Genomic DNA, 17,115 nt, shown 5'->3' with positions numbered 1-17,115 from the left:
ATGGGGAAGACTTTGAGTCTTTAATTATTAAGTATGATATTAGTTATTGGTATTTCATAAATGGCAGCCTTTATCATGTTGAGAATGTTTTCTTCTATTCCTACTTAATGTTTTTGTCAATAAAGGGTTCTGGATTTTTGTCAAATGCCTTTTCAGTATCTATTGCGATAACCGTGTGCGTTTTTTCCTCTTTCATTCCATTTATGTAGTGTAATATGTTGGTTATTTTTCATTAGTTGAGTCACCCTTGCATTCCTAGGTTAAATCTCATTTGGTCATGGCGTATAGTGCTTTTAATATGCTATTGGCTTCATTTTGGAAGTATTTTGTTAAGGATTGTTATATCTATCAATCAGTAGATAGATAGATACTTTAAAAGGTACCAGGGCTGGCGATTGAACCTGGGGCCACCTATGTGGGAAGCCAGCTGTCAATCACTGAGTCACATTGGCTACCTACATCTATATTCTTAAGGGAAATTGGTTTGTAATTTTCTTTTTTTTTTGTTATTTTTACTAGGGATTGGTATAGGAGTGATACTGGAACTACTGAATGACTTAAGAAGTGTTCCCTTCTCTTGAATTCCTTAGAAGAGTTTGAGAAGGAATGTTGATAATTCTTTTTTAAATGCTTTGTAGAGTTCACCAGTGGAAAGTCTTGGACTTTTTATAGAAGGTTCCTGATTATTGTTTCAACCTCTGTCCCTTTAATAGGTTTGTCAAGGTTTTCTATTTCTTCTTGAGCCAATTTAGGTAATTTGTATATTTATAGGAAATTTTGCTTTTTTATCTAAATTATGTAATTTATTGAGTACAGAATTTATAGAATTCTCTTATAATTGTTTTCAATAAGGTCAATGATTTGGTTTTAGTTATTTGGAACTTCTTTTTTGTTTTTCAATCTGGCTAATTTTATTGATTTTTTCCTCAAAGAATCGCTTTTTTGTTTTTTCTCTCCACTGTTTTTCTTCTCTTTTTTAAAACAAATCAATTTTATTGATACATTTTAATAAAGCATACAGTTCACCCAAAATGTACAATCAGTGGTACTTGGCACAATCACATAGCTGTGCAGCCATCACCCCAATCATTAGAGAATTTTCATTATTTCAATAGTAACAATACACTCACAACACTCCACAGCAAGCATTATGATCATTCCCACAAGGCAGGTGAGGGGCCCGTGGCTTGGGGAGATTAAGGCCAAGCTCACTTAACAAGCAGTAGCTGGGAAAATGGACTTGGCCCAGTGGTTAGGGCATCCATCTACCACATGGGAGGTCCGCGGTTCAAACCCCGGGCCTCCTTGACCCGTGTGGAGCTGGCCCATGTGCAGTGCTGATATGCTCTAGGAGTGCCCTGCCACACAGGGGTGTCCCCTGCGTAGGGGAGCCCCACGCGCAAGAAGTGCACCTGTAAGGAGAGCCGCCCAGCGTGAAAGAAAGTGCAGCCTACCCAGGAATGGCGCCACCCACACTTCCCGTGCCGCTGACAACAGAAGCGGACAAAGAAACAAGACGCAGCAAATAGACACAAAGAACAGACAACCGGGGAGGGGGGGGGATTAAATAAATAAATAAATCTTAAAAAAAAAAACAAAAACAAGCAGTAGCACAGTCCATCCGTCATCCCTGAGCCCCAGGTGGCTGTTTGCAGAGGAGTGCCACGGCTGGGGATGCCGGCCTGGCGCGGTTTGGGCTGCGGCATCAGCAGGGAAGCATGATTGCTGTTGTGCTTGTTGGATTTTTATTGTTTCCAGAGCCCTGGCTCTGCCTGACTCCAGCTTCCTTCTCCCTGGAGCCCTGCACTCTCCTCTCACAGCTGCCTCGTGGTCGATCAGCCTGGTTCAAAGCAAACTCTCCAGCTTATCATAGACTTCATCCATGTAGACATCAGCTCACAACCTTCCTCTCTCCCCCAAATTCCTTTTTAAGCCTATCTTCCAGTCTCTAGCTCTCTGAGACAGCTTGGTTTGCTTGTTTTGTCATGTATTATCTGCCTTTCAATGCCTGGCTTGCTTCTCTCTACGTAAGATCCTCAAGATTCACCCATGTTATCACATGTATTTGTACTGTATTCCTTCTTATAACTGAGTATTATTTCATAGTATATATATACCACATTTTACATATCCATTCATCTGTTGATGGGCATTTGGATTGATTCCACCTTTTGGCAATAGTGGATAATGCTGCTATGAACATTGGTGCGCATATATCAGTTTGTGTCCATATTTTCAGGTCTTCTGGATATATACCCAGCAGTGGAATTGCTGGGTCATATGGCAAATCTATAGCTAACATTTTGAGAAACCACCAAACTGTCCTCCAGAATGGATGGATCCTTTTGCATTCCTACCAGCAGTGGATAGTGTTCCCACTCCTTCACATCCTCTCCAGCACCTGTAATCTTCCATTTTTTTAATAGCTGCCAGTCTCATGGGATTAAGATGGTATCTCATTGTCGTTTTGATTTGCATTTCCCTAATTACTATTGATTTTGAGCATTTTTTTCATGTGCTTTTTAGCCATTTGTATTTCTTCTTTGGAGAAGCATCTCTTCAGTTCTTTTTGCCCATTTTTAAAATGGGTTGTTTGTCTTTTTATTTTTGAGATACAGGAGTTCTTTATATATGCAGGATATAAAATCTCCTATCAGATATATATATGGTTACCAAATATTTTCTCCCTTCGAGTAGGCTCTCTTTTCACTTTCTTGACAAACTCCTTTGAGGAGCAAAAGGCTTTAATTTTGAGGAAGTCCCATTTATCTAATCTTTCTTTTGCTGCTCGTGCTTTGGGTGTGAGGTTCATTAAGCCATTTCCTATTACAAGGACCTGTAGATGATTCCCTGAATCATTTTCCAAGGTCTTTATGGCCTTGGCACTTTATATTTAGGTTTTTCATCCATCTTGAGTTGATTTTGTATAAGGTGTGAGATGGTAATTCTCTTTCCTTCTTTGGCATATGGATATCCAATTCTCTAGACACCATTGGTTGAAGAGGCCATTCTCTCCAGTTCAGTGGGCTTGGTGGCCTTGTCGAATATCAGATGATTATATATATGAGAATCTATATTGGAACTCTCAATTTGGTTCCATTGGTCAGTGTATCTATTCTTGTGCCAATACAATGCCATTTTCACTACTGTAGCTTTTATTGTATGTTTTGAAGTCAGGTAGTGTGATTCCTCCAATTTCATTTTTCTTTTTCAATATGTCTGGCTCTTCGGGGCCTCTTTCCTTAACAAATAAATTTCATAGTTTTTCTAGTTCATTAAAAAATGCTCTGTTGATTTTTATTGGAATTGCATTGAATCTGTAGGTCAGTTTTGGTAGGATAGATATCTTAATAATATTTAGTCTTCCTATCCATGAACAGGGAATATTCTTCCATTTGTTTAAGTCTTCTTTGATTTCTTTGAACAGTGTTGTGTAGTTTTCTGTGTATAAATCTTTTACATCTTTAAATTTATTCCTAGGTATTTGTTTTTTTTACTTACTATTGTAAATGGTATTTGTTTCTTGATTTCCTCCTCAGATTGCTCATCATCAGTGCACAGAAATGCTACTGGTTTTTTGCATTGATCTTATAACCTGTGTGTGACTTTACTGACACATTTATAAGTTCTAGAAGCTTTGTTGTCAGTTTCTCAGGGCTTTCTATGTATAGGATTGTGTTGTCTGCAAATAGTGGAATTTTGACTTCTTCCTTTCCAATTTGGATCCCTTTTGTATCTGGTTCTTGCCTCAGTGCTCGAGTGCACAGTATTAAATAGAAGGGGTGATAGTGGGCATCCTTGCCTCATTCTTGATCTTAGAGGGAAAGATTTTAGGATTTCACCATTGTAAATGATATTAACTGTGAGTTTTTCATATATACCCTTTATCATGTTCAGAAAGTTTCCTTCTATTCCTATCTTTTGCAGTGTTTTTATTAAGAAAGGGTGCTGTATTTTTTTCCAATGCTTTTTATGCATCTATAGATATGATCATGTAGTTTTTTTTTTACTTCAATCGGTTTATGTGGTGTATTACATTAAGTGATTTTCTTATGTTGAACCATCCTAGTATACCAGGAATGAAACCTACTTGGTCATGGTGTATAATTTGTTTAATGTGTTGTTGAATACAAATAGCAAGTATTTTGTTGAGGATTTTCACATCTAGGTCCATTAGAGAGATTGTTCTAATTTTCCTTTCTTGTGGTGTCTTTATTTAGTTTTGGTATTAGGGTAATGCTGGCATCATAAAAAGAGTTGGGCAATGTTCTTTCTATTTTGATTTTTTGGAAGAGTTTAAGCAAGTTTGGTGTTAGTTCTTTCCAGAATGTTTGTAGAATTCACCTGTGAAACCATCTGGCCGAGGGCTTTTCTTAGTTGGGAGGTTTTTAATGACTGATTTTCTCTTTACTTGTGATTGGTTTGTTGAGATCATCGATTTCTTCTTTCGTCAATGTAGGCTGCTTATGTTTTTCTAGGAATTTGTCCATTTCCTCTAAATTGTTGTTCTTGTTGGAATATAGTTTTTCAAAGTATCCTCTTATGATAGTCTTTATTTCTGTGGGGTAAGTGGTGATATCCCTTTCTCATTTCTTATTTTGTATATTTGCATCTTCTCTTTTTCTTTGTTAGTCTAGCTAAGGGTTTGTCAATTTTATTGAACTTCTCAAAGAACTAGCTCTTTGTTTTATTTTTTCGAGCGCTTTATTTTCTATTTCATTTAGTTCTGCTCTGATCTTTGTTCTTTCTTTCTTCTTTCTTTGGAGTTAGTTGTTTCTTTACTAATTCCTCCAATTGTACAGTTCTTCAATTTTAGCTCTTCTTTTTTAATGAATTTATAGATATGAATTTCCCTCACAGTACAGCTTTCGCTGCATCCTATAAGTTTTTATATGTTGTGATATTTTCATTAGTTTCAAGGTAGTTATTGATTTCTGTTGAGATTTCTTCCTTGACCCACTGTTTTTCTAAGAGTATGTTATTTAACTTCCATATCTTGGTGCCAAATCTGGGTTTCTGGTCCTTGCGGATTTCTAGTTTCATTCCACTGTGGTCCAAGAAATTGTTTTGTATTATTTCAATCCTTCTGAATTCATTAAGACTTTCTTTGTAGCCTAGCATGTGGTCTATCGTGGAGAATTATCCATGTGCACTTGAGAAGAACTGTATATCCTGCTGTATTTGGGTGCAGTGTTCTGTATATATCTATGATGTCCAGATCCTCTATCATATTGTTCATTGTCTTTGCTTTATTCTCTTTTGAGATGTTCTGTCCAGTGGTGACAATGCTGTGTTAAAGTCTCCCACTATAATTTTTGAGACATCTATTCCTTCCTAGTTTTTAGTGTTTGCCTCACATATTTGGAGGTGCCCTTGTTAGGGGCATAAATATTTATGGTTGTTCTTTCTTCTTTAAAGATTATCACTTTCACTAATATATAGTGTCCATCTTTGTCTCTCACAATAGTTTTGCATATGAAGTCTATTTTGTCCAATATTAATATAGCTACTCCTGCCCTTTTTTGGTTATTGTTTGCCTGTAAGATTGTTGTCCAGCCATTCACTTTCAATCTCCTTGAAACCCTGGGTCCAAGATGAGTTTTTTGTAGATAGCATATAGATGGGTCATATTTCCTTATCCAATCTTCCAATCTGTGTCTCTTAACAGGTGAGTCTAATCCATTGACGTTCAGTGTTATTACTTTCAAGGAATTACTTATATTAGCCATATTTTCTTTGGATTTGTGTTTGTCATTTGTTGTTGGATTTTTAAAATCTCTTTTTGTCGTTTTAGTTGTTCTCACACTCTCTTCCAACTCTGTCTCTCCTGTTTTTTCTTTCCTCCTGCAGAACTCCCTTTAGTATTTCTTGAAGGGTAGGTTTCTTGTTGGCATACTTCTGTTTATCTGTTTATCTGTGAATATATTGAATATATTGATCTTTCCATCACTTTTGAATGCTATGTTTGCTGGAGAGAGTATTCTTGGCTGGAAATTCTTTTCTTTTAGTACCTTGACTATGTCATACCACTACCTTCTTGCCTCCGTGGTTTCAGATGAGAAATCAGCACTTAATCTTGTGGAGCCTCCTTGGTATGTGACGGTTCTCTTTTCTCTTGCTGCTTCTAGTATTTTCTCATTGTCTTGTGCATTGGATAATTTGACAAGTATATGTCTTGGGGTAGGCCTGTTGGAATTTATGCTGTTTGGGGTGCATTGTGTTTCCTGGACATGTACATGCATCTCCCTCAGCAGGTTTGGGAAGTTTTCAGTCATTATTTCCTCCAAAACCACTTCTGTCCCCTTTCCCTTCTCTTCACCTTCCGGGATGCCTATAATGCATATGTTTGCGTGTTTTGCATTATCATTCAGGTCCCTAAGTCCCTGCTGGATTTTTTCTATCTTTTTGTCTATCAGTTCTACTATCTGTTTAATTTCAGATGTACTGTCTTTCACATCACTAATCACTACTTCTTTCCTCTGTCTCTTCAAATCTGCTGTTATTTGCTGAGAGTGTATTTTTGATTTCTTGGATTGTGCTGTTCATCCCTGTCATATCCATTATCTTTTTGTGTATGATTACAATTTCTTCTCTACATTCTCCAAGAATTATTTTTTTTTTTAAGATTTATTTATTTATTAATTCCCCTCCCCTCCCCCGGTTGTCTGTTCTCTGTGTCTTTTTGCTGCGTCGTTTCTTTGTCCGCTTCTGTTGTTGTCTGCGGCACGGGAAGTGTGGGCGGCGCCATTCCTGGGCAGGCTGCACTTTCTTTCGCGCTGGGCGGCTCTCCTTTACAGGTGCACTCCTTGCGCGTGGGGCTCCCTTACGCGGGGGACACCCCTGCGTGGCAGGGCACTCCTTGCGCGCATCAGCACTGTGCATGGGCCAGCTCCACACGGGTCAAGGAGGCTCGGGGTTTGAACCGCGGACCTCCCATGTGGTAGACGGACGCCCTAACCACTGGGCCAAGTCCGTTTCCCAGTATTTTCTTAATATCCTTAACCTTTTTTTTAATTTCATTTAATTGGTCCATGTTACATGTTTTGAGCGCTTTAATTAGTTGTTCGGTGTTCCACTCCTCTTCTTGGTTTTTCGTTTGTTCAGTGGATTGGGTCATGTTTTCCTGATTATTGGTATGGTGATAGTTTTTTGTTGCTGGACATCATTTTATCTTGATGGGTTTATTCAGTTAATTAGTTTCTTCCTGCATGTTAAGTCTTTGTCACTTTGTTCTTCTTATCCTGTTTCCTTGTTGTTGGTAAGTTCCCATGAGGAAGCACTTATTTTGTAGCAGCCTCCCCAGATCGACGTCCAGACACCTCCTGCTTTGTAGGTTCGCAAAACAGCCTGATCTGGCAGGATTGCGTCACCTCTCAGCCGATCCTGGGGTTCATGTCGGTCTTTTGTGGAGAGCTGAGTGGATGCTTTTTAGGCAGCTGGCAGGGCCTTGGTGAGCCCTGCATCCAGCTCTCCCTCGTGCTCCTGGGACTGCAGGAGGACTGCAGGGTGGGGGTCCCTGCTCCTAGCAGCCTGGCTCACAGTAGAGCCCCCTCACTGGCCATGAGGACAGACAGACACTAACCGCCTGCCAGTGGCTCGGGCTCCATCCTGCTCTCACACTCCGTCCCGCTCTCCTCTCCATTGTTTTTCTGTTCTCTATTTCATTTACCCCCACTCTAGTATTATTTCTTTTTCTTCCGCTAACTATGAGTTTACTTTGCTCTTATTTTTCTAGTTCTTCATAAGAACCAGAAGTTAGGTTATTAATTTGTTTTTTTTAAAATTTGGGCATTTCATTGCTATAAATGTCCTTTGCTGCATTCCACAATTTTTTGCATGTTGTGACTTTGTTTCCATTCCTTTCTAAATATTTTTCTAACATCTCATAATTTCTTCTTTAACCCAGTGGTTGTTTTGAGTGTGCTTTTCAATTTCCATGTTTGGAAGTTTCCCAGTTCTTCTTCACTTTTAGATTCACTACATTGTGGTCAGAGAAGTTAGCTTGTTTGATTTCAGTATTTTTAAATTTGAGAATTACTTGTGCTAAACATATGGTCTGTGCTGTTGAATGATCTTTGTGCACTGGAAAAGAATGTGTATTCTGCTGCTGTGTGAAAGGTTCTAGATGTCTATTAGATGACTGTGGTTATAGTGTTAATCAGGTTCTCTTTCCTTGTTGATCTTGTTATTTTTTGTATTGAACATAGTGTATTGAAATTTCCACCTATTACTGTAACACTTTCTTCACATTATTTGTTTGTTTCCTATATTTTGGGACGCTGTTGTTAGGTGTGTGTTTTTAATTGTTGTATTTTCTTGTTGAATTGACCCTTTTATCATTATATAATCTCCTTCTTTTTCTTTTTAGATTTATTTATTTATTTAAACCCTCCCCCCCCAGCTGTCTGTTCTCTGTGTCTATTTGCTGTGTTGTCTTCTTTGTCTGCTTCTGTTGTTGTCAGCGGCACGGGAATCTGTGTTTCTTTTTTGTTGTGTCTTCTTGTTGTGTCAGCTCTCCGTGTGTGCGGCACCATTCCTGGGCAGGCTGCACTTTCTTTTGCGCTGAGCGGCTCTCCTTATGGAGCACACTCCTTGCGTGTGGGGCTCCCCTACGCAGGGACACCCTGGCATGGCAGGGCACTCCTTGCGTGCATCAGCACTGCACATGGGCCAGCTGCACACGGGTCAAGGAGGCCCGGGGTTTCAAGCGCGGACCTCCCATGTGGTAGATGGATGCCCTAACCATTGGGCCAAGTCTGCCGCCTGTCTTTTTTTTTTTCATTAAAAAAATTTTAGTGAAGTATATCATTCATACATGAACATAATTACACACTTATAAAACAATAAGTGTATAGTAAAAAGTGTTAGCTTATAAAACAAACATGCAGATCATCATACTGGGCTCCCTTACATCACCCCACGGCCAGTACCTTGCATATTTGTGACAAACTGTGCCTATATTTGGTGTATTTGCCTCCCTACCCACCTGATTATTCACACTGCGTATTATACATTTGTTATAATTCATGAGAGAACATTTTCCTACTTGTCCTGCTAAACCACAGTCTATTCTCCACCACTGAGTTCCTGTGTTATATAGTCCTATACTTTATATAGTTCAAAGTGTACACTCAGTGGCTCTCATTTTCATCACAGAGTAGTGCTATCATCCCCAGTCAGTTTTAGAATGTTTTCATTACTCCAAAAGGAAAAGTCCCATTCCCCCTTAAACCACCTCTTGTTGTCCCGTATAATTCAAATCTTCTTTGCCATTGTTGCAAAAATATTACAATATTAACTATCATCCATAAGTTACATTAGTAGTAATTTCCCTATGTATCACCATATTCTTAACATTTTGTAAAAAGGAACATTCTTAAATTTATACTGTTAACCAGTCTTCATCCACCATTGAAATCACTGTTACAGTCCCTAGATTATTCTCTGGCTTATTTAAATTGACATTTATATCTTGCAGACTATCCCTTTCAGCCACAATCACATTTCTAAATTAGCAGTTTTATTCACTCTGTTACCATCAACTCTATTCATTCCAAAACTTTAAAAATGAACTTTATAAAAATTCTAAATACATTTAACATCAGCTCTCATTCTCAACCCACATTGTCTCCTACTAGCTTATACTCTAGAGTTTACCTCTGTGAGTTTACTCATTATATTTAGTTCATAAAAGAAAGACCATACAATATTTGTCCATTTTGTGTCTGGCTTATTTTACTGAACATAATGTCCTCAGGGTTTACCCATGTTGTCATACGCTTTCTGATTTCATTTCTGAATAGTATTCCATTGTATGCATACACCAAATTTTGTTTATACATTCACTGGTTGATGGACACTTAGGCTGTTTCCTTATTTTAGCAATTGTGAATTATGCTGTTATCAACGTTGGTGTGCAAATGTCTATGCAGGTCCTTGCTTTCAGTTCTTTTCAATATATTCTAGTAATGGGATTGCTGGGTCATATCAGCTTCTTGAGGTACCACCAAACTGTATTCCACAGAGGCTACCCTATTCTACATTCCCACCCACAGTGGAGTGTTTCTATTTCTCTACATCCTCTCCAGCACTTATAGTTTTCTGTTTTTTAAGTAATAGCCATTCTCTAATGTGTGGGAAAATGTCTTTTTAAGTATTTTGCCCATTTTTTAATTGGGGTGCCTTTTTTTTTTTCCCTTGAGATACCAGGGACCTCTCGTATGGGAAACCAGTGCTCAACCACTGAGCCACTTGAGTTCCCCTGAGTTTTTCATTTGTTTGCTTATTGTTTGCCTTTGGTTTTTTTAGGAGGCACAAGGAGTCAACCTGGGACCTCCCATGTGGGAAGCAGGCACTCAATTGCTTGAGCCACATCCACTCCCCTGCGTGTCCTTTTATCATGGAGTTGTATGATCTCGGATATCAAACCCTTGCTGGATATGTGGCTTCCAAATATTTTCTCTAATTGCATAGGTTGCCTTTTTAAAAGCAAGAAGTTGCTTTTAAAAAGACTTCTTGACAAGTCTTTTGAAGCACAAAAGGTTTAATTTTGAGGAGATCCCATTTATGTTTTTTTCTTTAATTGCCTGTGCTTTGGTGTAAGGTTTAAGAAACTACAACTACTGGCTGTCACAAGATCATGAAGATGTTTCCCTCCATTTTCTTCCAGGAGTTCTAATAATGTTGTAGCTTTTATGTTTACATCCTTGATCCATTTTGAGTTAGTTTTTGTAAAAGGTGTGAGATAGGGGTCCTCGTTCTTTCTTTTGGATATGAATATCCAGTCTCCCAGCACCGTTTACTAGAGAGACTGTTCTGGTCCAGCCGAGTGGGCTTGACAACCTTGTCAAAAGTCACTTGACCGTAGATGTGTGAGAGTCTATTTCTGAGTTCTCAATTTGGTTCCATTGGTTAATCTGTCTTACTTAACTTTATACCAGTACCATGCTGTTTTGACCACTGTAGCTAAGTAATATGCTTTGAAGTCAAAGTGAGTCTTCCGACTTAATTTGTCTTTTCTAAAACATTTTTGGCTATATGGGGCCCTTACCCTTTCAAATAAATTTGATAATTGGCTTTTCCATATCTGCAAAAAAGGCTGTTGGGATTTTTATTGGGATTGCATTGAATCTGTAAATCAGTTTGGGTAGAATGGATATCTGAATGTTTCTAGTCCATCAACACAGAATGTCTTTCCATTTATTTAGGTCTCCTTAAGTTTCTTTTAGCAATGTTTTGTTGTTTTCTGAATATAGGTCCTTTATGTCCTTGGTTAAGTTACTACTAAATATTTTATTCTTCTGCTTGCTATTATAAATGGAATTTTTTTTCTGACTTCCTCTTTACATTGCTCATCAATAGTGTATATAAACATTCAGTATGATAAAGGGCATATATGAAAAACTCACAGCCAACATCATACTCAGTGGGAATAGTTGAAAGCTTTCCCTCGTTAAGATTAGGAGAACAAGACAAGGATGCTCACTGTCACCACTGTTATCCAACATTGTGCTAAAAGTTCTAGCTAGAGCAATTAGACAAGAAAATGAATAAATAAGTAAAAGGCATCCAAATAGGAAAATAGAAAGTAAAATTCTTACTATTTGCAGATGACATAATCCTCTATTTAGAAAATTCTGAAATGTCTATGCCAGAACTAATAAACGAGTTCAGCAAAGTAGCAGGATACAAGGTCAACATGCAAAGTTCTCCGTTCCTTTTCTATAGATTTTTAAAAATGTTTATGATTACCGTAGGGATTACATTTAATCTCCTAAATCTTATAATGGGTTTTGGTACCAACTTAAAATTTCATTAGCCTACACATTCTTTTCCCATATCCCTCATCTTTATATTCCTGTCACAAATCACATCTTTAAACACTGTGTACCTAGTAACAAGGGTTTGTGCTTATTTTTTGTGCATTTGTAATTTAAGCTATATAAGACAGTTATTACAAATGAAAAATGTAATATTACTGGCATTTATATTTACCCATATTGTCACCAACATCAGAGGTCTTTTTATTTCTTCAGCTTAGTTACTTGTCCTTTTCTTTCAACCTGAAGGACTCTTTACCTTTTTTAAGGCAGGCCTAGTGGTAAACTCTGTTTTTGTCTACCCCAAAAATATCCTTATTTCTCTCTCATTTAGGACAGCTTTGCCAGATCTAGTATTCTTAGATAATTATTTTATTTCAGCTCTTTAGGGTCCCCCCAGTGTCTTCTGGCCTCTTGGTTTCTAATGAGAAACTGGATACTAGTCTTATGAAGGATCCCCGTTGCTTGTCATGTGTTAGCTTCCTCTTGCTGTTTTCAGTATTCTTGCCATTTGACATTCAAGTTTGATTATAATGTTTCAAAGTAGATTTCTTTGGGTTCACCTGCTTGGCATTTGTATGCTTGATGGTTTCTCAGGCTCTGTTTTTTTCTTCCCCATTCTTTTTTCTGTTTAGACTAGACTACGTCAATTTTTTCTTTAAGATTGCTCATCCTTTCTTCTGCTTCTTCAATCTGCTGTTGAAACGTTCCATTGAATTTTTTCATTTCTGCTGATGTACTTCTCAGCTCCTGCATTTCCATTTGGTTCTTTATAATTTGTCTCATTATTGAAATTCTCATTTTGTTTATAATTGTACTGATTTCCTGTAGTTCTTTGCCCATGTTTTTAGTTCTCTAAATTTATTTTAAAGAGAGTTTATCTAAGATATTTGATTAGTAAATTACAGAGACTGAGCTTCTTCCAGAATAGTTTCTAATTTTTTTTCTTGTGACTGGGCCGTACTTTACTGTCTCCTTGTTTGCTCTGTAATTTTTTTTGAGAACTGGGATATCCTGTATATTATGTTGTGGTAACTCTGGAAATCTCATTTTCCTACTCTTCAGTCCATCAGACCAAGAACTTATTATTATTGAAATAATGAAAATGCTCCAACGATTGATGAATGCAAAACTATGTAATTATACCAGATACCATTGATTATACACTTTGGATGAACTGTATGCTTATTAATATGTACCAATAAAATACTTTGGTCTAAAAAAAGAAAAAGAGAGGGAAAGGAAAAAATACTAACAGCAATACGAAGCAGCATACTGCCTCTCCATGTCTCTTGGTAGATGCTGTTGGGAAGCCAGATCTGTTGCTGTCAAGTCAAAACAGAGGCCAGTGTCTGTGCTCATCCCTTTCGCATCTACCAGAAAAAAAAATTTTTTTGAGAGAAAGGAAACCAACCAACAACATAGAAGAAAAGGTACATAGATTCTGTGTCCTGGTAGATGGTGTGAGCCCTGAATCCACTCCTGCCAAGAGAGCAAAACCAAGGCTAGCATCCAAGCTGGCCCCTCAGGGATCTGCCATAGCAAACCACATAGGCAAGGCAAAGAAGAAACCTAGTTAAATAAGAAGGTACATTGTCTTTTTACATCCCAGCAGATGTTAGAGCGAGGCCAGAAGTTGCTGCTGCCTGTAGGGCCATCACCAAGGCTAGTATTCTCACTGGTCCCTCAGGGATCCTACTAGAAAAAGAAACATCCATATACAAAGGAAAGAAAACCAATGAAAAAGAGTGCATGGGCTCTTTACATCTTGGTGGTGAAGGCTAGAAACCTCTGCTGCCAGGTGAAAATAAGGACCAAACTGAGGCCAGAACTGGCCAGACTCTTGGGGATCTGCCAAGCCAAGAAATGCTGACACACAGAAGAAAAAAAAAATACCAACCAATGAAGGTGCACTGGCTTTTTACATCCTGGTGGCTACTAGAAGTCATTGCTGCCCAGAGGGCCAAAACCAGGGTTGGCATCCTCCTACACTGGTCCTTCAAGGGTTCCCCCACCTTCAACCCTAGTGCTCAGAAGACAGGGGTTTCCTCTGCCTGCCCTGGCCCCAGCTGGCCACTCCTGGAACCCGGGCCATGCTTCTGCAGCCACAGTTTTTATACAGCTGCTGCAGGGCGAAGGAATGGGCGCTGGTTGCTAGTTTGCACTTTCACTCATAGATCCGAATTCTCCATAGCCTCCCCCTTTGTTTGGCACTCCCTGTGACTTCTCAATCCCCTTTTCCAGCTTTCTTCTTCTGGTGGAGGGAACCATCTGTAAAACTTTCTATTCCAATATTCTGCCTCTGTCAAAGTTTCCTATTATTAGTGTACAACCACTCTTCTTTTCAAATCCATCAGTATTTGCTTCATTGTAGTCTGGTGTTTTGTTAGGTGCATATATATTTACAATTGGTATATTAATATCTTTTGGGCGAACTGATCCAATATATACTGTCCTTCTTTGTCCCTTGTAATATTTTTACACTTTAAAGTCTACTCCAGGACAGCAGATGTAGCTCAACAGATAAGAGCGTCCGCCTACCATATGGGTTTGATCCCCAGGGCCTCCTGACCCGTGTGGTAAGCTGGCCCACGTGCAGTGCTGTGCGCGCAAGGAGTGCCATGCCATACAGGGGTGTCCCTGTGTAGGGGGGTCCAATCCTTGTGCCCCATAAGGAGAGCCGCCCTGCGTGAAAAAAGCACAGCCCACCCAGGAGTGGCACCACACACATGGAGAGCTGACACAGCAAGATGACACAACAAAAAGACAGTTTCCCAGTGCCACTGGATAATGCAACCTACTTATATTTTTATGTAACATTTTCTGTAATCTAAGTATCTTTTAAAAATAAAAATATTTTTAAAAAGCCTAATCTGTAACAAGCTCATTTGATTTCATTCTAACTTAGCTTCAATAGCATATACAATATTCCTGTATCCCATCACTCCCCCATCTTTGTGATTCTTGTGATAATTACATTTTTTTAATTACTTTTTATGCATTTGTGGTTTAGGTACTCTAAGAATTAAAAAAATGGAGTTACAAACTAAAAAAATACATAACTGGCATTTACCCAATGTAGTTAATTTTACCAAGATCTTTTTCTTTTTGCAGCTTCAATCTACCATCTTTTCCTTTGAATCTGAAGCACTCCCCTTTATCATTGCTTGTAGGGAAAATCTAGTGGTGATGTACTCCTTCAGTTTTTGTTTATCCCAGGCGGTCTTAAGCTCTTCCTCATTTGTGAAAGACAGTTTTGCCAGATACAGAATTCTTTGTTGGCAGTTACTTTCTTTTAGCACTTCTAATATGTCATCCCAATGCCTTTTTAGCACCATGATTTCTGATGAGAAATCAGCATTTAATCTTCCTTGCACATGATACATTCCTTTTCTCTCCCCGTCTCTTGCATCTTCCAGGATTCTGTTTCCAGCATTCAAAAGTTTGAGGATAATGTGTCTGGTGTGGATCTAAAGTTTATTCTGTTTGGAATTTGAGCTTCTGGGTTTATCCCAAGTTTTCGGCCATACAGTCTAGAACAAAGGACCACCAATGCTTTGCTCAAAAGATGTGCAAAACTGGCCCAGGGAGAATTGACTCCTAAGAGAAACCTAATAACCACCACCTTTAATCACTTGGATAATGTTAACATCAGCAGTAATGTTACATATAGACATTTTGTAGTTCCTCTATGGTGGACTGAGAAAGGCAAGTGTTACTTCTATGATATTTGTCTAGAGTTAGGCCCACAACCATAATTTGCACTTCTAACAAGTTCCCAGGTTTTGCCAATATGGGGACTTGCTAATACCACACTTTGAGAAGCACTACTCTAGTTCCTAGTGTTAGACTAGCTGAAGCATAGTGAAATCTCAAGAATATATGCAAATGAAAGCCTTCATTGTAATTCTTATCTGTCCCCAATAGGCAGCATGGTGATTCATTTGATGCTTCCAGAAACCAGAGAAACCTATGAATTAGAGAAATTATGGACCCTGCGTTCTTATGATGACCAGTTAGCTCAGATACCACCTGAGACATTACCTGAAGACTTCATTCTTGGTATAGAAGACAACACCTTATCCCCGACTCCAGTGGACTTCAAGTGTGAATAAATGACGTGAACTGCTTTAGTCATTTCAGATTTTGAGTTACTTCTCTGAAAATCTAGCTTCTAAATCCCATCTAGTTGGTCAGTAGTTAACACAGGCTTTGTCTACCTCATAGGCACTCATGCCAACACCTGGAGATTGCTGCTAAATGAGCTTACTACTAGCACCTAAAATCAGTACAAAACTTTAATATGTTGTTGCTATTCCTAGAGATCCCAGCTGGATTTCCTGGAGTTCAACACCACTATGTATCTCATTGGTAACAGTAGAGGGCAGTAGTAATATCAAAATTCTAAGACAGGGCTTCTGAACTCTCCCAGAGTATTCTAGATGACAGAAGAATGCAAAAATATAGACAAGTTTCAGGTCTCATGCACCCTAAAGTCAGGCAAATTTGCTATGCTACTGAAAGATAGGCATATTTGTGGGCAGTGTGGAAAAAGAGATGCTCAATCTAAAATTTTAAAAAGCAGAGTATTAGAAAAAATTCTTTGAAACCTATAGTTCTTTCTTCCTATGCAATAGTATCACCATTAAGTACCATAGAATGGAAAAATACCAATTTACAAATAGGTAGTGGTGCTTACTCTTAAGACTGACGTGTATTAAGACCTAAATTTCCATTTGTTGTCTTGGTATCACTGAGCCTCATGAATCCCTAAGTACAAAACCCTGCATTTCCCTGCACTCACCAGGTACAACTCCACCCCCACACCCCATCTTGTGAGAAAGGCTCCTCAGCAGCTTAGTTCTGCTACCAGCTAGACCACTGCATTCACCTTGTCTGCAACCTCAAGGTTGCACTTGCCTGCACAATTATTCCAACAAGCTAGTTACATTCTTTCAGTGTAACTGGGGGTCACCTCATTCTCTTGTTACTATAGAGCTTGCCTCCCAAAGCCCCTGCTGGTTTACTCTGCTCCCAAGAACAACCCCATGTGACCCTACATGGTGCTGTTTCCTCGTCTTACCCCAGGCTGGAGTATATGTGACAAACTGCTGCCAATTACACGTGTCATGTGTTCTGGATGCTCAGAGCCTCACTGAGGGCAGGACTGCTCAATGGGGTGGAGAGGTGGCCCACAAAACCTGCAGTAGTAATAAATTCTTAAGTTCATAGTTTGACCAAATTCAGAATATTCGTCTGGAAACAAAACAAAATATACTATGCATGAAACTGCACC

At 38.7% G+C, this 17,115-nt stretch overlaps 1 protein-coding gene across 2 annotated transcripts in view; it reads left to right on the top strand.

Annotated features, from left to right (window-relative positions):
- Positions 1 to 15,961, top strand: part of MALSU1 (mitochondrial assembly of ribosomal large subunit 1) — a 36,604-nt gene extending 20,643 nt beyond the window's left edge. The window contains exons 4-5 of one of the 2 annotated variants that reach the window (XM_071215120.1): positions 13,119 to 13,252; positions 15,747 to 15,961. In XM_071215120.1, the coding sequence (XP_071071221.1) occupies positions 13,119 to 13,252; positions 15,747 to 15,758 (146 nt within the window). In that variant the 3' untranslated portion in view covers positions 15,759 to 15,961. The remainder of the gene's footprint in view (positions 1 to 13,118; positions 13,253 to 15,746) is intronic. The other variant, XM_004461349.4, reaches the window with a different exon arrangement.
- The last annotated feature ends 1,154 nt before the right edge of the window (positions 15,962 to 17,115 follow it).

Source organism: Dasypus novemcinctus, chromosome 5 (assembly GCF_030445035.2).
Source record: "Dasypus novemcinctus isolate mDasNov1 chromosome 5, mDasNov1.1.hap2, whole genome shotgun sequence".
NCBI lineage: Eukaryota > Metazoa > Chordata > Mammalia > Cingulata > Dasypodidae > Dasypus > Dasypus novemcinctus.
The sequence above is the reverse complement of the archived record's forward strand: the minus strand, read 5'-3'. Positions and strand labels throughout refer to the sequence as shown.